Raw genomic sequence first — 22,929 nt, forward strand, 5'->3', positions numbered from 1 at the left:
TAAGACACAGGATGAAACCTCAGGGTCCTGGGCTGCTCCTGCCAGCACCACATCCTGAGGTTTGCTGGAGAGCAATTCAATTTTCCCCCATCACGGACAGACAGTCCTCCAGGCTGTTCATCCTCCCCCACAGCTCTGGGGAAGAGCAAAGAGCAAAAGAGCACCTGGGTCGGGAGGCGAAGAAGGAGAGATGCAAAGAGCTCATAAGGGAGAGCTGACCTCATACCTTTTGCTCTTTCCTGGTTTGTCTCTCTTCCATTTGCTGGAATCATGACCAAACTGCGTGCTCAGGAGATAGCAGGGTCAGGGAGATCAATGAATTATAAATAAATACAGTAAAAACAAATCAATCAGAGGGATAAAAACATTCGACAGAGCCACGCTAATTAAAAATGTAATAATCCAGATAGCGGACATTTATTTAAAATTCTGCAACTACAGCTTTTAATCATCTAGGTTTAAATTAACAGCAGCAGTGAAGTGGCTGTGCAAATGCTTTTTCTGTAATGAACTGATATTAGAAAGCCAGCTCGGTGATCTCTCCCTGCCTCTCTCAGGCTAATTCTCACTCCTCTCGTTGTAAAATAACCTTTTGGTGTCATTTTCTTGTAGAATCTTGAAGCTGAAGACACAATATTGGAGCTAAATTAAATCCCCTTCACATATTTCTCTTCTTTCAAGCTGTAAAAATTGCTGGTATCAGTCATTCAGTCTAGTGCTGACGCAACCACACTTGAGGAGAACATCTGGGGGCCCCAAGAGTCATTATAGGGAAAATAAAATCTTATGTTACAATCAGTCAGCAATTAAAAGGCAGGATGCAGGAGGGTCAATCCTGCAAGCTGCTGAGCAGGCTTGGTGAGGAAATCAAATGGCAGACTTGTGATTGTCTGGGGCTCTTTTCATCTTCACTGGGTCAACTGAGAGGAGGCAAGAAAATTTCTAAGTCTGTTGCTGCCCAGCACGAATGGTCTTGGAAGTAGCTCGTGTTAATTTGGGTCGGTGCCGATCCAGAGGTCTCAGGTTTAGTACCTGCTCACCACCAGCTAACCTGGTTTGCAGGGCTGCAGGCAAATCTTGCCTTGTCTTGGCAGGTCCCAGCCAGGCTCGACATTCGAACAGACATGGTGTGGCTGAAGGCAGCGCTCAGCTTGCCACATGAAGCCCCCATGGTTAGAGTGGGCTTGACACAGGCACAGGAAAATCAGAGATGTGAAATCTCTCTGCACCTGGCATGGTTCTGATTTAGCAAAGTGATGGGTCTTATCTGCCCTGGGCAATTGTCACGATTTTTCTCCCACATATGTATCTACAGCTGCCCTGTAAAAGCATCTTTCCTACAGAACAGCCCAGTGTCTACCAGCCAAGATGTTGACAGGCATGCAATGCAGTGATGGAAGTGAGCAGATTTACAGACACCTGGCAAGTAAAACTGTTGAAGGCAAAGCCTTCCAGTCGCTTCTGTCCCGAGTGGGTTTGGACCAGCAGCCAATTCTCCATGGGCTGCAAAATCTCTCCAGGTCTGCAGCGCTGCCAGCCAGCACACCCAGGTCTGCTCTACCCTGCCTTTGCTCTGTCCCCTTGTCATGCTCTGCACAGGGAGCATCACAGCAGGGCAGAAACAGCCCCAAAAGTTCCTGAGCTCAAGACTCAGCTTCCAGCAATGCCCAGCATGTCTGTCCCACAGCTCATGCAGGTGACACTGCGGTGGTGGTCCTGCTCACAGCATTGGGATGCTCTATGCCTCAGCTGGATTGCAAGGAAAGGGACAAGAAGAAAAAAATATGGGGCAAAAATCATTTCAGACGTGTGAAAGATTACTGTGTGGGAAATAAACAACACAGGGAGAACATGAATGTGACTGTGTGTGCATGCCTACACGTGGGCTTCTGCATGTCTAAGTCACAGCTCCTTCCGGACCTGCTCACCCACTCCTGTTTTTTGGCCACTGTCACCAAACACAATTACCTACCTGCAGCCATAGTCCTCAGCACACGATTAAGGAGACCTTTGGAAAGAGAATTTCATCTCTCTAATTAGCACCAAACCCTCCTCTTTTTCCTGTTTACCCAAAGAGTGTGTAAATATACAGCGAGAGAGCAACTGAGAGTCACGCCGTCCTCACTGCCGCAATGGGCAAAGTAATTACCTGGCCTGCACATTAAGATTAATAAATATTAACTTTACTTGTGTTTTTACTGTCCACCTAAGATGGAAACAATGAGCTTTACTACTTAATCAAATTAGAGCGATAAAATTATTTCCCTTTTAGAAGGTCCATTTCTGTTTTGCTGGCAATTAATGTTGATGACTTGAGTCCCATCTTTAAAACATTTTGAAATATGGAAAATGGCAGAAGTGCCACAGTGCATTAATGGAGCCATAATACACATCAGGTAATAAAGCATGAAGAGCCTGTTTACTTTGAATACTCTAATTATTTGAGAGCTTTTTAAAAAAAGAACAAATGCAACATGTGAAAACTTCCATTTCATTTAAATATTTTTTTAAAAAACAAACAGAAAAAAAAAAAAGAACATTAAAAAAACCCCACCCTTTTTGAAGTGTTAGGGTTTTGAAATCCCCTGCAGCCAGGCCAGGTTCCAGGCAGACACTGAGGAGCAAATTTTTCTTTTTGTTTTTCTCTAGCTATTCTCTCTGTAGGGTGTGCAGGGCAGGGGCTTCAACTGCACCCTGGATTCTCATATAGCTGCCCCTGTACCATCCGTAAATGCCTCAAGGAATAAATGTGCCATCGCGTAGGAGACACTCCCCTCACTGGGCTGCAGGGGACAGAGTCACTGTCACTCCACCATTCAGCTACAGCCACAGAGAAGACAAAATTACATGGAAAAAGACTGAATGGCTGATACCGGAGAGAGGAAACATGGCCAAATACTTGCAGTCCACCTCCATGCGGCTCAGTAATGCGAGCGGGTTGGCTAGGACCAACCTCTTCCTTACTGCACCTATGCTGCTGTTTGTGTCCAAACACAGCTTCCCTGACCTGTTGCCTGCAGCTTAGTGAGTTCTCCTCCCTGGCCTGGGACATCTTAGCCTGTCCCAGCCCAAAACACACAGGTTAGCTTGCGCACTCTCACCCTGGTTTGATCAGGTAGCACCAAACAGCTGGTTGACGTGGGATTAGCTCAAGACCTTTGCAGCTGCACAAAGAACAAGGAGGTGCAGTATCTGACCCCAGATCTGATGGCCTGGTTTTTCTAAAGCACGGCTGTTCTCCCTGTTGCAGAGCATGGATTGCTTCACCAGTCAAGTGTATTTGCAAGGCTACACAAGCCAAGATAAATTTGCCCCCGAAGTAATAACTTTTCAATTACCTTCATTATTCCTTGCTCCATACAAGAACAGCACAACACCTCTTGAGGGAGCAGCGGAGTATTTTTCTCCAGGGTGCACATTTATTATTTTAAGAATCATTTAATTTTCCATCTGAACAAAAGGGGCGAATGTAGGTCCTGAATGGCTCCAGGGCCCCATTCAATACCTTGCCGCATTATCCATCATGACAATTACACATGGTAATTAATCTCTGAGAAACTTCAATACACGGATCTGAGAGCATTTGAGGTACCTGGCTCACGACTCTAGGAGCCCATGGAAAGAAGGCATCACGACTGGGAAGCATGCCACTATGCCAAAGAAACTCAGACAAAGTCTTTCGTACTGGAACTTTCAGCATACCGGTAACCTGCAGCCTGGCTTTCCAATGCCTCTCCCAAGCTCTGCTCCATCCCTGCAAGTCCCATTGCTAGGGCCAATGGGATTTACAGCATTTACGCAGTGATGCTCTGCACAACAGGTTCCCTATCGGGTCAGGCTGAAGGTGCTGCCAGTGTGAGAAATGTGACTAAATGCCACCACAGCAAATAGACCAGTAGATAAACAATTTACTCTCCAGGGTCTGCAGAGCAGGACTATCTCTCCATCAAAGTGACCTGCAGGGCTTGAACCAAAACCCACGGAGGGAGGAGGAGAAAGGTTTAATTACAGTTTCCATACCTAGAGGAAATACCAAGACAGCTCTGATCTTGTAGCTGAGGTCCTTCCCCGCCTCCAGCTGCTCTCTGCCACCCTTATTTGCCTTCCAGCATCCATTTAGAAAAGGCTGTCTGGTCTAGAGGTACTACCGTGGGATGCGAGTTTGTCTTTGCCACAGATCTAGCCAGGACTAGCTCTCCAGGATATTTCCAGACGATACCTACATGGCTGTGTGCTGGTCTGTAAAGCAATTCAGGGATCAAGCTGGGCACTGCAGGAGTGCACATGGCTGCAGGGCGCTCTTGTTCAAGAGCTCTCCCCACTGACAGGAGTGGGTGGACTCCTGTCACCTCCTCAGAAGCACAAGAAACAGCCTCAGATGAAGTAACAGCACTGTCACCAGGCTCAGAAAATAATGAGAACCTTAGCTTGCTTCGAAGCGTTTCAGTAACAGGTACTTGTCTCATGCTGAGAGGCCACTTCACACAACTGCATCCTTGCGCAAGCACAAGTGCTGGTGCCCAAGGACAGGCACCCTGGAGAGATTCCCCTCCGTGTTGCTAACACATCTATCAGCACTCAGCAGCGATGACAGCAGACAGTAACCCGGCACACAAGTGACATTCTGACCCTGTGCTCACACCTCTAGGGAACATTCCACCTCCAGCCCCCTGAGCCCATCACACAGACTGGCTGTGGGTCACCTGCCACCAGACACAAGAGCTGGCTGTTTCACTGGAAAGTTAAAGGTTAGCGGAACAGAGCAGTGTTTTTCACTGGATGACACTTGCCTCCTTACAGCTATTTCTTATCCTGTCCCCAGCACACTCCAGGCAGGTCACTGGAACCAGCATCCTTGCAGACCCCAAGGAAGGGATGGCTTGAGTCCTTAGAAAAGAGAAAGGTGAAAGTCAGTCCCTGGGATTTTATTTCTCTGAGTCTCTAGAAGATTAAAGGCAGTAGAAAGTCTGCTTGCATGATGGTCTTTGGTCAGGGGAAGCCAAGCAACAGAGAAGCAGGGGATTTTGGTAAATTCTTAGGCAAGCCCCAAACAGAGAAGCAGAGCTCCCTTTACCTTCATTTGTTCCTCAGTGCTGCAACTGTTCTAAAGCAGTTTCCTGCCTACAAGGACATGTCCAGGTATCAACCTGTGTCTGGCTCTCATGGTTTTTGCAAGGAGAAGCAGGCAGCAAGGTGAGTTGAAAGGGTAGAATTGACAAGCAGGGCAGCACAATGCATTGGTGAGTTCTCTACAGAGCTCACGGGAGGTAATCTGTAAGTCTGGCTAATCAGAAAATCATCACAGTCAGCTGTGGAGGTAAAGGGCTGCTCCTGAATTATCACTGCTCAGAGATCCATTACTAACAGGGGAGCAGAGAAAAGATATCTCAAGCATTTGCATTCCCTGCTATTTTCCTCTCTTTTTCTCTATTCAACTGATAAACAATTTATTTATTTACAATTCCCCAAATTATCACAAGCCTGGAAATACCGAGCTGTTGTCTCGTTTAGCAAACAGTCCCCCAGGGTGCCAAAAAGCATATGGGTCACTCAGCTCAGCAGAGAAGCATGACAATGTTCAGACGCTATCCCAGTATCCTCCTCCATCAAATTGTCCAAGGAATACGTCTTTTCCACAGTCCACCCCAGAGGCATGCTGTTTTTGCTGATAGTACATGCAGCTGTGGGGACCAGGAGAAATCCCTCTATCTCCTTGCTGCTGCTCACTGCCCTGCATGACATTTTATTTGTGTAATGTGCATGTTTTCTGCCTAAGACGCGGTCTCCCATCCTCTGAAAGTGTCAAGTGCCACCCAACTGGTCACCATTGAGTCTCTTGTATGCCCAGTTCCTCGCACTTCGGTGCTCTGTGCACTGAAACATTTGGCTGGAGTATTTTAAGGCCAGCGGTTTGCTATTCGACACAAACCAGGATGCCATATTCAGGTGAACATTTCCCAAGCTCTGATTAGGTTTGCAAGAGGACTCACATCCTCCTCTAAGCATCCTGGTGCACTCCTGCTGCACAAAATACATAGAGGGCTCAGTGAGGCAATGTCTGGACCTGGGCTCCTTTGCCAGCAAGATCCCTTAGAGTGGCCAGAAGAGCCTCTTTGCTGCTCTGCTTAAACCTTTGCAAGCAGCTAAATCAGCCTGTGTGCAAATACAAAATATGTGGTGTGTGTAGCTCTTTCATCTCTGCCTTCGTCTGCCTCTTGAAAAACAAAGCACTTAACTCTAATTGTGTAGACTGACTGTCAGCTAAGGATATGACAGCAGTGTGAGTTGCAGAGCAAGGAGCTTAGCAGATTTTTTAAAGCAGCATGGAGTGGGCTTTTTCCTGGAAGACCAGAGCACATCAGCACTGCCAGACCCATGAAACAAGGAGAACTGCTATCTTTTGGTAGCACCGTCAGACCAAGGAGCTGTGTAGAGATACTGATCTCACTGGGTCTTGCACAGATCAAGAAGCGATATAACAAACTTTCTTCCCGCGTAGTATTTAGAAGAGGCTCTGTGTTTCCTCTTGCTGGTGATTGGGGAATAGCTGCTATCAGATATCTGACACCATACAGGGGATCCAGAAATAACAAGAGAATAACATTGCTAATTAGCCTCATGGAGTAGTTTAACCAGCTCCCTCCGGAATACCTTCGTTGAACAGGGTTAGATTTCTTCCCTTCCCCCATTACTGATCCTCACATTTAATTACACTGGAAACCTGGCTGCGCCCAGCTCGGATGGAGTGTTTTACTGCTTATATGGTCTTTGCAGATAAGAGACGCTGCTGCTGTTGCACAAGTGGAGAAATGGTTTGTGGGGTTTTATATCTCCTTTGGGAGGCTGCAGCTCCAGCCACCTCAAGCAGTAAGACCAAGGCAGAGGTAGAAATCTATGAGTGGAAGCAATAATTCTCACTTTTTGTATAGGAGAAACATCACTGTCATTGTCTCAGTCCTTTCACCTAATTGGAGAGGCTAAAAATGGTAAATTGTCGGGTGAATGGTCCATGTGGGAGAGGGGAGATAGCATCGGTTCCAACTGATCTCACAAGTATAGTGACCTTCCTGAAGAGCTTACTCAAAGGGCGATGTCAGGCAGCGTCTGGAGAAAACAGGATGGACATCCCTTCCAGACAAGGCTATTCAAGGCAATGAAATTGATATGGTTAACAGCCAAGGTGAAACTGCAGTATGCAAATTCTTCCATCCCATGAACTGATCAGAACATTTTCAAGAAACACACAATTGGGTCCCTCCAGAAAGGGAGTGATCACCCCATGGATAAGAGAAGACACTGGACTGGAAACCCAGCGTTTATTCCAATATTTTTTTGTACCAGCCACTGATAAGACCTTTAAAATGGGAGCAGCATTACACTTGTTTCCCCAAAACACCATGACTATTTAGATTATAAATTCTTTAATATCAAGGCCTTGACATCATCTTCCCTCCCATGCTGTCACCGTTTGTCAATCCACTGTTTCATACACTGTGTCCACCCACAGCAAGGGACTGTGCCTGCCCTGAGACAAGACTAGCAGAGGGCTCAGCAGCATCCTAGAGCTCTTTATGATACAGTTGGACTTGGTTTCCATGTTAAACTAGCAAGAATTACATTTGAATCACATAATCGTACAAAATTTTCATCTTAGGAAAAGTCATTTTCTTCTGACAGGCTGAATCCCTCCCCTGCATCTCTTCTTAAACTAACACGGAGCTTTTCAGACAAAGATTTCAGACTAATTGTGCACAGCAGCAGGTTAATATGATCAAAGGAGCTAATAGGCTTTCATGTATACTTACATGGTATAAGACTCACAAATTCAAAGGCTGGATCAAGAGATTTGCGATAAGTTGCATGAGGATTATTTGTCTGCCTGTTGTGCAGTGGAGAACTTGCCTCTGCTCTGTTGCAGAAGTCAATGGAGTATTTGCCCAGGCTGGGGAATTGAAGCTTTCTCAATAACACCATACAGCTTTCGCCTTCTTCTATAAGCACAGGAAAACCGCAGTAGCTGGCATGAATCTAACCAAGTTCCTTGTACAAAAGGAACTGTGAGCCAGGCTTTGCAAAGCTGGGAAGATGCTCAGGGGCAGAGACTTTCTGCTGAGCAAGGGGCACCACGGCAGAAACAACAGGAGGAATGAGCAGAGGCTGGGAAGGAAACTACATATCAGGGCATGGGTTTTTTGGGGGGAAGATCAAGCAAACTTTGCCTAGCAAAAGCAAAGCCATCTTCATTGTTGGCTGTTTGAAATGAGTGAGCCCAAGGCAGAGGAAAACGTGCTGCTGGAGAGATGATGCTTTAAGCAGGGTCCAGGCAAAGCTTAACAGGTCTACTCTATTTACCTTGTGGAAAAATTGAGTGATGTGAGCATGGGACAATGAGAGAAGCCCATAAAAGGTAAGTGAGGCTTTTTTTGTAAAAGAGATACATCCACATTTCCAGTCTAAATCAAGAAGGTGAGGGATGTGAACCCAGGTTTCCTGTGTTCCTTGTGTCAGTCCGTCAGTAGAAGAACGAGGTGGAAACTCCATGGTTTTTTTCCTAAAAATTCCACAAATCCTTCTCTTTCTTTCCAGTTCCGAAGTAGAAAATCCAAAAATCTTTAAACTTTCCCAATGTTATTGCCTTGTAAAAACTATTTTAATTTAAATACTTTGTTTTAGTGAATTCAAGCTTCATTTTTATTTGACCTTTAAAGTTATATGAGAGATATATATCTCTCTCTCTTATAAAGTGTGGGTTTGTTTTCAAATCAGAAAAAAAATGGAAATTGACCAATGCCAGCATACGAATACAGGATAATTTGAGCCTCTTTTTCCTAGGCGATACTGTGCTGAAATTGATATGTTTTGAAAAAGAATTCCACTTGAAGGAAAAAAGCCTTTTCTCTTCCAAAACTCTAAAGTATTTCTGGCTTCTCTATTAGAGGTACAGCTGATTATCATCTCCCTTCTGCTGGTACAAATCGGTTGAATCCAGTGGAGCCCACAGCTGCAGCTGGGGTGTGACAGGCTGAGACCAGGAGCTGTGCCATACCGCGATCCTGGTGCAGCAAAAGGGGGATGATGGTGTTGAGGAGGCGGTAGAGTGTTGTAGTGTGGCTTTGTCATCTCCCTTTGTGTCCCCTGTGTCTCAGTTTTTGACCTGTTACTGTGAGAGAAAAGAAGGAAAAAAAAGGACATGGGGAGAATAATACATCGAGTGTTGCTACTGTGACCTTCTGGATCTGCAAAGCTTTGCAAAGCTCTGCAGGATCTCCCCAGGAAACATGACGCTTAACAAAGCGCTTTGCATGGCCTTTTTATTTCACTAGTAGATTTTTCACTTGGCTCAAAAGAGAAATATGGTCTGAGAATTGTTATCTGCTTAGAAAACAGAGAGGGGAAGAAAAGCGAGAAGCAGGGGAAAATCTGCCTTTCTGATACCCACGCTGCATGGACCAAAGTGCTGCACAGTCCATCCCCAAGCCTTCCCAACATCCCACATGGACAGATGATGTTAGGCAATGTACTCCTCTCCTTCCAACATAATTATCATTTCTGCACAGAAACACACAGCCTTTGGACATGAAAGCCCATTTCCTGGAAACATCAAACATGCAGATCCTGTCTGGGTAAAGAGAGAGAAGGGACATGTCCTGGGAGGTAGAGAAGACACCAAAGCTTGTGGGATGGGAGCCTTGGTGTCAAGCAGTGCCTAAAATATCTCCTTTGCATCATACTGGCTTTTAATAGTCACCAACCATGGAGGAACTGATTGAGCCCAGCAAGGGTCCAGCAAAATAGATAATTTCTCCCAGGCATCTAAAATTCATGAACACGGTGGTGGTCCCATCACACCATTGCTATGTGTTTGACGGCCCAGAGTCTCCCATGAAGGGTGAAAATATCAGGGGTAATATTTTTTTCCTCTGAGCAGAATACATTTGAGTTGTTAACGCATGGCTCACACTTCAGGCAGATCCTCACCAAAGGGCCAAGAGCTCGTCTAAGACCGCGTGTTGTAAATTAACTCTTAATGTGATGAATGCATTAAAGGACTGCTAGGCCTGAAGGATGTGCTCAGAAACCCAAAGTTCTGATTAAGGTCTTGATTCATAAAAGCTTTACGCACCACTTACGCAGGTTTCTTTATTGGAAATGTTACTTGGAAAGAGCTCTTGAGTGGCTTCTTCCCAGATAAATGGGGTTAGGAGTCTGGACACGCAGGCTCATACGTGTGCTTGCAAATATATATACTCCCAGAGGCAAGGAGATGGGGTGGACACGTGCAGAGTCTCCACACACTTGTTACACACTTCTGCCACACATGTCTGGTGTGTCCTGAGCCACCCATGCAGGAGTACAGAGGCTGAGCCCTGTGGAACAGGCAGTGGTCCTCCTCCATCCTCAGGCCCGTGCATTTCTGAGGCTGTAAGCCTTGGTCCTGCTCAGGAGTTTTTCTGTGCATGGCTACTGCAGTCTGCAAACAGGCCAGGGACTCCCCAGCCATAGGGCTGCCCTCTTTGCAGGGACTTTGGGACACAGCAGCCCCCTCGATGATCAAGGGTTTGGGCAGCATCTCCAGCTCGGACAGGGAAACTCGAGTGGGACCAACCAGGAGATGCTGAGCCAGGATGAGGGCTGGTGGAGAAGACCCAGACAAATAATGAAAAACTTCATTTTTCATTATTACTTTATAGATTTTTATTAGTTTCGTTTAGTTAATATTTTTTTAGTAACACTTTAGTGCCAGTGTTAGCTTAACAGTTGGACTCAATGATCTTGAGGGTCTCTTCCAGCTGAAATCATTCTATGATTCTATAAAACTCTTCCAAAAGGAAAGGCTCTGGGAAGTGACCCATGCTGGCTGAGGCAGGGTGCTGTGGATGGGATGAGCAAATGAAACCCTTTTCTTGTGCCTCACCTGTACAATCTTGGGGGCTTCACCTTTGCAAAGAGGTTCAGGGATTTTACATTGTAGAAACTGGAGCATGCCAGGCTGGCTTTTATCTCAGGGAAAGAGAGGCTGGGGGCCAGATGCACTGAATGGGAGGGGATGGTACCTGGACCACAGGACACAAGCAGCGTGTGTCCCCAAGGTGCTTTGACCAGGGCTGTGTCCCTGCAACCAGAGGTAATGAAGCAGCCTGCCAGCTCTGCTACCTGGGCTCCAGCTCAGGGGAAAATATGTCCCTTGAGGAATCAAGTTGTTTAATTTCCGTGTTGGCTGCGTGAAAGGGGCTATATGCCATTTTCTGTATCTTGCAGATCTATGGAGAAGAGCAGTCAGAAAATTGCTGGAAGATAAAAAATAATTCATATTAAACATGTCATTCCATGGGGATCCGGATGAATCAGGTTTTAAGTGACACCCCACGCTGATCATGACAAACATCCCACTTGCAAAGCAGCCCCAGGAATTTTACAGCCTTTACTTGAATAGCTTACACGGAGAAACAAGGAGAGTCTGCTGAGCGCTGAGCAGCAGGGTAGTGCTGTGCTCCGTGCTGTTTCTACCTTGTGCCATAGGTTGAAGGACAGCTACAATAACGCTGGCTCTTGCACAAACAGCCACACCGACCTCGCTGACTCCGTCAGCCTCTGCAATCTGCAGGCAGCGTGTTTTGGAAATGTGCTACCTCTGTGCAGAAGCCTGCCGCCTTGTATCTGGTTTAAATTGGTACCCTGCTAGGTTAACTGAGTGCTGTGGGATATGGTGAACAAGTCTGCAGTACCTTACCTGAAACCTTCATGATTTCATCGGTCCCAAGCCTTCTCTTCTCCTTGCTAAAGAGTCACAGCTCTTTTATTCTCTCCTCATAAGGCTGCTCTCTCACTCCCTGCATCACTCCAGTCTTCCCTGTAGCCTCTCTAACCCTCTTCATGCTACATTAGTGTGGAGACCAGGGCTGTCCACAGAGCTCAAGTGCATCCCCAAACCTACATCAGGACTTGGGACTGAGAGTCCCCCTGCACAGCTCTCCTGACAGCTTCTTTAAACCCAGGGCATTATCATCAGTTCAGGCAAGAGCAATCAGTCTAGTCTACTCCTTCAAGCCTCTGGAATTACCTTATATTTTATACCCAAATTCCCCCAGTGCAGCACAAATTCAACCTGCTTCCATGTGCCAAAACGGAGGATGCTGCAGAATCAGTCCTCTGTGTTTCACCTGACATGCCTGCATGGGTGCAAGGCCTGAAGCTCTTCTCATCAAAGTTTATCGATGACATTTGTCTTGGTTTTAATTATAACGTACTTCTGTGAGTCTGCTATTAGCAGGACAGAATAAAGGCCCATTCAATCCAAGCAGTCTGCCTGATCCCAGAGATGTTTAATCAGGCATTAGCAACTGCACCTGAAATCATCATATTAGCTATATGGCAATACCCCTCCTCTCATGATGCTGCAATAATGAGCCCCTGTTCAACAGGATCGGGCTTTATTTGAAGGGTGTAAGGAAAAAGACTGATTCCTCTGGGTTTAGTCTCAGCATTTGTTGTTTCCAGCATCTGCTTTGACCCTGCAGCCAATGCCTGTTCCAGAGCCCCGGCACGGGGACGGGCAGTTGTAGGTGGCTCACGTGTCACATCCATTGCAGTCCTGTCTGCTCCTCAGTATCTGTAAATGAAAATAGAGAAAAGAGGATAAAATAAAGTCAGGGGGTGGCGAATCAAACAAGAACTGTGATTGCTCGCTTATGGCATGCATGGGTGTCTCATTTCCAAACGTTCTTGCAGAAAAGTTGCTCAGCAGACAAATTCAGGGAAACTATGTGCTGAGAGTGAAGCACTGGCTGCACTATGTAACTCCATGTGTCAGGAATGACACCACATGGCTCTGCTACACCTTAGCACCTTGTTAGGTCTGGCCAAGGCAGCTCCCAAGTCTCTGAGCAGCCAAGGGAGCAGGAATGGGCCGGCAGAGAGTTTTGCCCAGGTAATGAGTGATCCCCACGTCTTTGCACCGTGCAGCCAGGGCTCCAGGTACCTTGTCTTTGCTCTCCTCTCTGAGTACAGCTCACAGTCAAGCTGGAAAAATAGGAAGCTGAATAGCGGCAAAATCAAAACAACGAATTAGTTTCCCAGCTGTCTTTGAAATGAAAAAAAACCCAATTCAGTCTGGGAAATTTTAAGCGAACCTCAGAATTTGGAAGAAGGAGGCTTGCGTTTGCTATCCGAATGCACAAGGTGAGCAGGGCAACCTGGAGGGCTTCTCCTGGGAGCTTGTTTAAAAAGCTACTTCTTTTTCTCCTTCTTTTTTTCTTTTTTTTTTCTGGTGGCATAAAGCTGCAGTTTAATCACTGTTTGCTGAGGAAGAGCCACAGGAAGCTCTGCTCCCAGGAGCAACAACCAGAGACATTCAATTTTGAAGCTGCCAGTCAACAAAAGGGCATGAAGTTATTAGCTCTGAAGACTCCATTACCTGCCAGTTTGGACCCCAGATACCATCCTTCATAGATTTTTCTGGGGATTCCCATTTTGAGTAGGGTCAGAAGCCAGCTTACTGCTAGGTGGTTGCCAAAACGTCTCCAGAGGTGCAGTGAACATATCTTAATGTTTAGATGTAGTGTATTTTGTTAAAAACCACCACGTTAATAGAATAACTATGCCCAAATATGTTTCCATACAGATATGCAAGTGCTTTTAATGCAAGTAGATGAAAAGCACAATGATGGGAAATTCTGTGGGCAGATGAGGCTGTTTTACTTCCCCTGTGGTCCCCAGCCATCCCCAGGGCATGTCCCCATTCAGCTGGGGGATTCTCTCTCAATTCTCTCCTGCAGGAGCAGGACAGGCAGTGCCTCATCGGAACGGCAGGAACAGTCTGTTTTGAGCACCAAGAAGAAAATAAATAAGGGTTTGCTGCTTAATCCCTGCTCCAGCCAGGACTATTTCAGATTTGGCAGTTTAAGCTGCAGGAGGATTTATCTATCAAAGAACAACTTTGAACACCTTAAAGAAACGCAGGCAGAGGCCACTAAATTATGGTGTCAGGCAGAGGGGACTCAGCAGACACCGTGGTGAGGAGTGAGAGAGGGATCAGTCCCTGTCCGTCTGTCTGCCTGCAAAAGTAAGTGGATTAAATGAGGAAAGTGAGCAAAATCCTCTAGACTGGCAAAGGTTTAAACTGAGTAGATTCAGTACACACCCCAATCTCAGTGGTTAATAGACTGGGGAGCCTTTTCAGTACATTCCTCTTGGAGTATTTGCTATCATTTTTATCTTGAGTAATCAGAGGCTCCCTGGTCTCCAACCCTCCCCTTCACAGTGCAGCATCAATAGGAGTTCCTGAGCTGCAGCAGCTCCTTAAAGCACAGCCTCCCAGCCAATGTACAGGGCTATAATTTTACAATTTGCCTGTGGGTAATGGAGTAAATAGAATGGAGTTCATATAGTCAGAATTTAAAATGAAAAATATCTGTATTTATGGGCAGAAAATAACGTGCTCACAGATATCCTCCACCATGAAGCTCTTCGTATCAAAGCTAGATGATGCTAAGCAGCTGGATGCAAAGATGCAAAATCTGCTGTATTTAACAAGCAGTGGTGGCATCTGGACAAGATCAGAGAGGAGGGTAAGGATCACAGGGAATCACAGAAGCACCAAGACAGGTCCACCCACACTGGACTTCAAATGGGTTAAATTCACAGGGGGTCCTCCCCCAGCTTTGCGAGAAGCTGGGGAGGAGGAATGACATCTCCAGGGAGCAAGTTGGAGATGGCGCCAAGCCTGAAGTCCCCCCTGTGCTCTGACAGACCCCCCTTTCTCTTTCCAGTGCCCATGGAGAGGATTGGGGTCCAGGCAGCCAGCACAGCTGGCCAAGGACAGGGCATCTGGGTGCAGAGCAGCCTCAAACCAGCACCATGAAGCTCAGCACAGGGCACTACCTGCTCCTTTCTGGCCCCTGTGCTCTGGGCAGAGCCCCACAAAAGCTTCTTTTGGGTCCTGGGAGAAACCTCTGACAGCATTGCCAAGCATTACATAGCATCAGAGAGCCATAATTTAGCCTTGCTGACACATTAGACCAAGTTGCTATGCAATATATCTCAACTAATCCGTTCCTTTATAGGTCTGTTAAGATAGAAATCTCCAAAATGAAGAGAAAGCTGCCAGAAAGCTTTTGAATTGACAGTGGGTTGCTCGACTGTTTTAACACACTATCATCCTAAATTGCCTGCTGCTCAGCGCTTACACCGACTGCCCTAATGGCACTTCTGTACCACGCAGAACTGGAGGATGCATCTTCCTGCATTTATGAGAAATGAGGACATTATGTGAAGGGAGAATAAAACAACTCCGAGATCAGTTGTTAGGGCCAGGGATGTTTTATCGGCTGGTCCATGGGAGAAAGTTTGGAAGAGCAGCAGGGAAGCCCCCAGGGGCTGAGCAGCCAGACAGATGGTCATTGCTGAAGGCCAAAATAGAGCTCTCAGTCATGAATTCATGGAGCAGATAAAACACCACCAGTGGCAGAAGGCTCAGTTCATGGGTTTTGGCCATGATTTGGAAGGACCACACAAGCACAGTTTGTAACTGCCACTCAGTGTCTGAGTTTCGAGGCTAATTTGCTTTTAGGTTTTCCAGCAGAGGGAAGAAGATGTTCCTCATCCCTGCACAGGGTCTGTCCAATATTCCTGCTATGGTCACAGTTCCCTAAAACCAACCTGAGCACTGCCTTAAGCAGAGAGCAAAAGAACATTGCTGAGACCTGGAGATGTAGTATCCTTCAGGAACCTCCTTCAAGCCAGTCTTTTTTGAGACATTATTAGAAGGAGACAAGTTGGAGCCTGGCTTCTGAAAGCCTGTTTGCAGCCAGAGATATAACCAAAGCAGCTGAGTCAGAGAATCGCTGTCTTGGGGAGGGGGCTTTGTCCATAACTTGCAGAAAAGAAATGGGAAAAGTCTTGTTTTGAAATACCTCACTGCTGAAGGAGGCAGTGAGGAAGAGAAAACCACCCTCACGCAATGTGTTAGGGAGCAACAGGGCTTCATTCAGCCTGGGAAGGAGTGTGGGTCTGCTTGGAGCACAACCGGAGTGACCCTGCACCTTTCTGCAAAGGACCAGCTTTTCACTCTTCCATACCTGTCTGCCCCAAACAGTCCCAGGCACAGTTTAGGGGGAAGTAAGCAATTTCCAGCATGTTCCTTTTGCAGCATGAACAGAGAAACACAAAGGGTGCTGCCAGACACTGCAGATGTTGGAAACAAACCTCCGCAGAGAGCATGATGCTTGGTGGACAGCTCGGGACAGGTATCCTCTGAAAGCAGATCACTGTGGTGGGATGAGCATAATTTGGTCTGCAGATGTGCCCCCTCCAGGTCTCATTCAGGCTGCATGGCTGTGACCCGCTTCCCTGCTGGGCTTGGCCAGACCATGCAGAAGGTTAAACCTGGGCTCTGGGTGGAAGAGTGTTACTCCCGTCTTGCTGTACCAAAGGTCTCATATCACAACTGCAGCGGGGAAGGAGTGAGGGTCCAAGACAACACAATTTGGAAGAAGGCAGCTCAAGTCTTGGTCTATATTGCACCACGTTGTTTGATCTGCCGGGCTACAAAGGCGACTCACATCCTGGCTGTGGGTTGCCAAATGTTTGTGTTTCCTACAGCCCTCAGCCTTCTTCAAATTATTATCTCATTTGAGCCAGAACATATTTTACCTTGAGGATGTATGGGAAGTCTGCAGTAGATACAGTATCCTATACCTCCTGCAAGATCACTCCTTCCATTGGAGGGAACAATCTTGTTCACAACCCCCCAACTTACCCAGATCAATAATTTTTAAGGCTCCAGTGCCTGGTTGAAGCATGGGGCCTGGGGACAGCAGCAGAGACAATTCCAACTCACAAAATGTTTCATTAAACCGATACGGCAGAAGGATCGTGTCTCACGCTGCCAGAATCCCTCGGCATCCTCTCACGGGCGCTGCACAGCGCCCAGCCCCGTGTGCCGCTGCACAGAACGGATGCATTATGTCATTTCAGAGGTTGTTTTAGTGAAGAGGAAACAAGAGTGTCACATTAGCAGCAAAGGCGGGTCAGCAGTGTAATAATTGAGTACAAGATCTATCCTGTGGGGCGGGGTAATAGAATAACAAGCAATCAACCGCAGTACAGGAAGAATAAATTAAGCAGAGTGTGTCTGTTTTCATCCAGGCACAATTAACATCGTTAGTCCTGAGAGATGATCTAGCTTTCTGGGGATAACTCTGAGACAGGTAACTCTGCCTGCACCCGGGAAAGGGGCTCCAGCCCCCACTCAGCCCCCAGCATTTGCAGGTTCCTGCACAGACATCGTCGTGTCCCCCGGGACAGGCAGCAGGGCTGCGCCTTCCCTCTGAAAATCCCTCCGTGCCCGACCAGAGCGACTCGGCAGAGTTTTGGTTGAGTCCCTCATTGTGGCAGCTCTCAGGGGGGTTAGGTGACCTTCGGGCAATGCACAGCTGTGAGTGGCCATCAGCTGGTAAAAGACCATCGGTGAGACAGGCAAAGCTACGGCCGAAAGGCTCTGGGTCTGACAACCCAAGGTATCTGGAGCTCAGAGTTTTACCCCCAACTTAAAAGCGAATATATTGTTCACATGGTGAAACAGCCTGTTTACAGTCTCTTCACTCTTAGCTAAACTGTCGAATTGCCTCTTGCCTGCAAGTGATATTTGTCACCTTATAAATTAATCACTTTCAGGCTGTTCCTCAGCTAAAGCTGTTAAGATCCGGAGAGTCTGGGACAGTTTAATCTAGAGTAAACAACTCTGCAGGAGCTCTTCTTATTTCTGCCTTGGTTTCTTTCTTTCCGCTATCACAAAAAAAAAAAAAAAAAAAAAAAAAAAGGTTGTATTAATACTTTCCTGATGTTTCATCTCAGGAGCAAAACTTCAAAGTGATTTCATGGTCTAGCTCACTCCTGAAAAGAAATAAATCACAAAGTCAAAGAGGCTGGTAGCGGAGCCGTTGTGGGGATTGTTAAAAAAGCTGTTTTCAGCCTTTTCCATTTTCCAGGGAGCTCTCCCAAAGACTGCCCAAGGGAGTTATTTATTCTGTGTTGCTCCAGGGAAGACACAGCCAAAGAGCCCAGGCTTGTTCCTACCTCACTGATTAATGTGAGGAAAGAGGAAAAAAGGTTGCAACCCAGTGCACACAGCACAGGGCACCTCATGGGCACAAGAGATGGGACAGTGGGGCTGGGACATTGCTGACCATGGACAACAGTGGAGCTCGTAACAGCAGCACAAGCATCATCCTAGCACCACATCTCCACCCTGTAAAATAAAGACAAAGGATCTGATTTTTTAAATTACTTCCATCTCTCACAAAGGAAGATGCCCTGAGCAGGATGGCTGAATAAACATTTGCACCACACGACTTGTCAAAAGGAGCCTGGCTCTGTCAGGCTGCAATTTGGAGAGTGGGGTGTAGGAGGCAGCCCCAGCCCCTTGCTGGTCACAGGAGGTCTCATAAGTAGGATGCTCTGGAAAGGACCAAAGGTTGCTTTTTTTTGTTGTGAGCCAAAACCACCTAAGGGGTGGGTTAAGGGAAAGCTTTACGGTAATAGTTCAACTAATGCATGAGCAATAGCAGGGCTGAGGCAGAAGCTGTACTGATTAGTGTATTGTCAGTGCTGAGGCCTCCCACACAGACAGCTCTGTCTGCCTTCCCTTCCTTCGCAAACTCAAAGATGCTACATTCATTAGCGTGCTTCTGTGCTCGGTGCTCTCCATCCCTCACCCAGTGTCCTCTACCTGTTTATTCAAGCTTAATGCCAAGGCAAATAATCCACCTACGAGGCACTTTTTCACACTCCCGGCGAGAAGCTTTGTGCTCCGGGTTAAAAGCAGCAGCTCCCATCACTGCTTCATCTTCAGGAAGGCTGGGAATGGCAGAGTCAGAGCTGGATGCCATGTGTGTCCTGCACCCAAAGCTGAGTGACTTCACATGCTTCAAAGAACACCACTGCCACCTCTATACAATGCTGGGATGCCTCAAGGGAAACTTTCCTCCCATCTTTTAGCTGACTGGCTTTGAAAAGGGTGACTCTGGGGCCTCTGTCCTGCTAGAGTTTGGACTAAACAAGGATTTTGAGCTGAAAGCATACAGTTTTGTCCCATTGCTAAATGAAGAAATACTAACACTTTTATAAAGGGGCCATATAACAGACTTCCCCTCTCTGCCCTGCACAGCCTGAGGAATGTTATGTGCTGCATAAATGCAGCGGTGACTGCTCGAAAGAGCTCCTGTCCCAGCAGAAAAAGAGGAGAGGGGACAGAGGGGCCACGGCATGCAGGGTGACCTGGGCTAGAAGTGGCAGGGAGGTCCCTGTACTTCTGACCCTGCCATATACCCAAAGAGTACCCAAGAGAAAGGGGATGCCCTCCGATCCATGCTACCCTCATAAGAAACTGAAGAAGACCAAGTCTTAGAGAATCTAAGGCCATTTCTGGCCAAATCTGTGGGAATTTATCATTCCTTGAGCCATGATGTCTTGCCTCAGGTGCCACAGAAAGCCTAAGGCAGAGGGGAGCACCAAAGCCCAACCTCGGGCATTGTCACCAGCATCTCCCGTGCCTTCAGTTTGTGTCTCCTCTGGGGTGTTTGTGTGCAGGAGCCAGAACTTCTCCTCTTGCAACCGGCTGCTTGGGACATACAGTGGCATTTATTTGCATCCATCCTGCTGGAGGGCGGTAGTTTGCAGAAAGCCAGGGCTGGGGAAGCTTTCCGGTGCAAACACACCTTGTGATGGGCAGTGATTGCTCCTTCCCAAGCCAGAATCCTCTGGAAGAGCTTTCCTAAGGGCTGACACTGCAGACAGGTACAGGCTGGCAGCGTTGCAGACCCGCCTGGCTCACCCCAGGAAAGGGGAGGACTGAATGGAAGTGGTGCCTGAAGAGAGGCAGAGCTGCGCTTGACGCTTTTGATGATGATGGTGGCCTGTGAAATAAGGCTTAATCAGCGCTGCTCCAAATGCAGCTGCAGGGTGTATGGTGAGGGGCATTACTGGTGCCCAGAAGATTTCACTGAGTCTGTAAAGCTCCCTGTCCCCCCAAACCCCCTTTTATTCACCTCCACCCTTCTTTTACTCAAGAAACATCTGGAAAGCACAAAATTATCAGTCTCCCTGCAGTCACTGCCCCCCACAGCCATCTCCCACCTGGGACTGGTGAGAATGCGGCGGCTGATGTGTCATTTCATGGAAAATCCTGAAAAACAACCGCATCTGGAGTTCTGAGATGGATTTGGGTCAGTCCCGGGGAGATTTTTACTGAGGGAGTTTCAGAGTCCCCTGCATCGCTCCTCATTAACGGAGGCTCCACCAAGTCCCTGACGGAGCAGCAGGCTCTGGGAGGGAGCCGAGCGGGGGGAGCCGCCTTCCTCTAGCCAACCCAACGGCTTTGGTACAGTCAGGGCAGCATCATGATTTGGGAAGCCACACACTCAGAGGATGCCCCGGCTTTGTTTCAGCATCCCAGGCTCCTAGAGAATAGCTGCCATAGCGTGCCGACAGTTAAACAGTAGCCGGGCTCATTTCCTCGCTCTGCTGTGTCTTTATGTTAGGGAGCGCGGGATGCACAGCATGTGCGGGGGATCTGGGGGTGGGAGCCCCTCGGAAATGAACCATGTTCTCCTCTGATTGCCACCTTCAGCAAGAAAATTGTCCTTTCAGTTCCAATTAAAAAAAAAAAAAAAAGAAAGAAAGAAAAAAGAAAAAAAAAGTAAAAGATCCTTATGTGTACGTGCATAGATATAGAAAGCAATTGCAGCCCCCACAGAGTGAAAGGAATAAATAAAGGAGTGGGAGAATGATTCAGTAGCAAAGGCTGGTTATGTGAGTGCCCATTAGCAAAACTTAGAGGGGAACGGGACTAATGACATTGGAATAATAAAGTCATTAGAGTGAATAGCCAGAGACGGTGCTTACACTTGTAAGTGCTGCCGAGCCATTGAGTAGATTAAGTTCACCTTAGTGACCACGGCTGCCTCTTCAAAAGTAATTATTGACAGATCTGTGAACTGTTTGCTTTGCATTTAGTGATCAATTAGAATGCAAACACTCCCGTCTTCCTAGTCAGGCCTGTGGGATGTTTCTGTAGTTAATTATTTAAATGCTTAGGTGACAGGATAATGGATTTCAGGAATTTTGTTGTATTTAAAGCCTGGCTGTGCCCTGTGATGTGGAAACAATCTGACTCTCATTTTAAAATTTCCATCGCAGCAAGAATTTGCTCAGTTAGAGAGGGGAAATATCTGCAGATGCGTCATTAAGAGCATGCAATAAAACGGAGCATTAACGCAGTGCTCGGAGCTGGGAACGCGTTGGATGGGGAGGGCTGGTTTGCAAGGGAGGGAGAATGGGGATGCCAGGAAAGCCGGGAACCTTTTGACTAAATGCAGCAGTTAGTAGGGATGTTGGGAAAACACTCACGGTAAAAGACCGGGATGTGGTGGTTATAAGAAAAGGACCCTGAGCAGGGTCAAATACAAGCATTAAGGTTAAATGCACAAAATCTTAACTCTGTCATTTCTTCCTGCTTTGAGCATGCCCAGTGTTTGTCCCTGAAAAAAAAGCATGGCATGCATTGGGGGACAGCAGGAGCTGTGATGTTTTGCTGCTACTCCAGCAGTAAACACTGTGGGCGACAGCAGCCAAGACCATCTTTTTAGTCCAGGAATGAAGCTGCCCTGAGCAGCTTGCCCATACCCTGCAACCAGACCCAGAACCCCTCTCAGAGCTGCTGTCTTGTCTGGCAGAATCTCAGCTTTAAAACAAAAACTCAGCCCCTTCATTTCTGGTTGCAAAGGAGAAGTCACCAATGCAGCCCAGCAGCACTCAGTGCAAAGATGAGGGTGCACTGGGAGCCTTGACCAGTGACTTGCAGGTGGCTTGGTCAAGCCCGGTCCCCTGAGAGATAACTCCTGCCAGCGTGACTGACTGCAGGCATCTCTTTGTTCCTTAGGAAAGAAGGTGCTGCCCTCCTGGGGAATGATGTCTCATGACACCAGGTTGGATGGAGAGCTGCCACTGTCAGAGGAGGAGCCGAGCCTAAAATGTCTGTCATGGAGAAATCTCAGAGAGGAGCTGAAATGGTCCAGGTGATGCTGAGCCACCCCTGCAGCCCACATGCTTGGCCATTCCCCCATCTCCCCAGCCAGGTGGAGCTGGTACCTGTGCAGAGACACCTGTGGGTCTGTCCTGCTGGAAAGGATGTCCAGAAAGTCCTGCTTGGTGCTGACATGTTAGCTCTGGCCCTTGCTAATGATCTCTGCAGCCCACACTCTCCTCCTCCTCTGTGGAGGGGAGTGGGTTTGTCACCCAGCTGCTAGCAGAGTCCTGCCATCACCTGACCCTGCACACCCTTGCAAATACCCGCATTCAGACGGTGCTGTGGCTGGCAAGGGTTCCCCTGTGCCAAATGATGTGGCACCATGGGGTCACTTTGGCCCATGGGCCACTAAGCCAGTGTCTCCTTGGACTAATCCCTTCACCCCCTCTGAGCTGCAGGTCAGCCAGCTCCTGCTGCAAGCCATGCTGTGCCCCTCATCCCGACGAAGGGACCTGGTCGGGGAAGGACCAGCTCTCCCCGGCATCCATGCCATCACAAGATGGGGCCATCCAGCCCCACACCACAGCCCTCATCAGCCGCATCCCCGCCTGAGTCTCCCAGGCAGCCACAAAACTCCTCTCCCCCACAACCAAGATGGATTAACATAGCAAATCACAACCAAGCAAAAAAAACTCCGTATCCCATTATCCATCTCCTAAACCACCCTGTCCTCCAACATAGCATTCTTCACAGAGCAAAACAGCGTTGATTCCAGTGCCAGTTTTCCAAACCTGTTATTTATTTAGCATGAAAAGGGTAGTTTACACGCTTCTTCCCTCTCTGCTTATCAGTCAAGGGATGTTTACATTGTGAAAGGCATCTGTTAAGACAACAGCATCTTTCTC

General features: G+C 47.5%; 1 protein-coding gene across 1 annotated transcript in view; it reads left to right on the forward strand.

Annotated features, from left to right (window-relative positions):
* The first annotated feature begins 2,887 nt into the window (after window positions 1-2,887).
* The window catches only part of LOC135991745 (mannan-binding lectin serine protease 1-like), a 91,809-nt gene continuing 71,767 nt past the window's right edge, over window positions 2,888-22,929 (forward strand). Inside the window, 1 exon segment of the mRNA XM_065640559.1 lies at window positions 2,888-3,024. Coding sequence (XP_065496631.1) covers window positions 2,888-3,024 — 137 coding nt within the window.

The sequence above is a fragment of the Caloenas nicobarica genome, chromosome 8 (assembly GCF_036013445.1).
Source record: "Caloenas nicobarica isolate bCalNic1 chromosome 8, bCalNic1.hap1, whole genome shotgun sequence".
Lineage (NCBI taxonomy): Eukaryota > Metazoa > Chordata > Aves > Columbiformes > Columbidae > Caloenas > Caloenas nicobarica.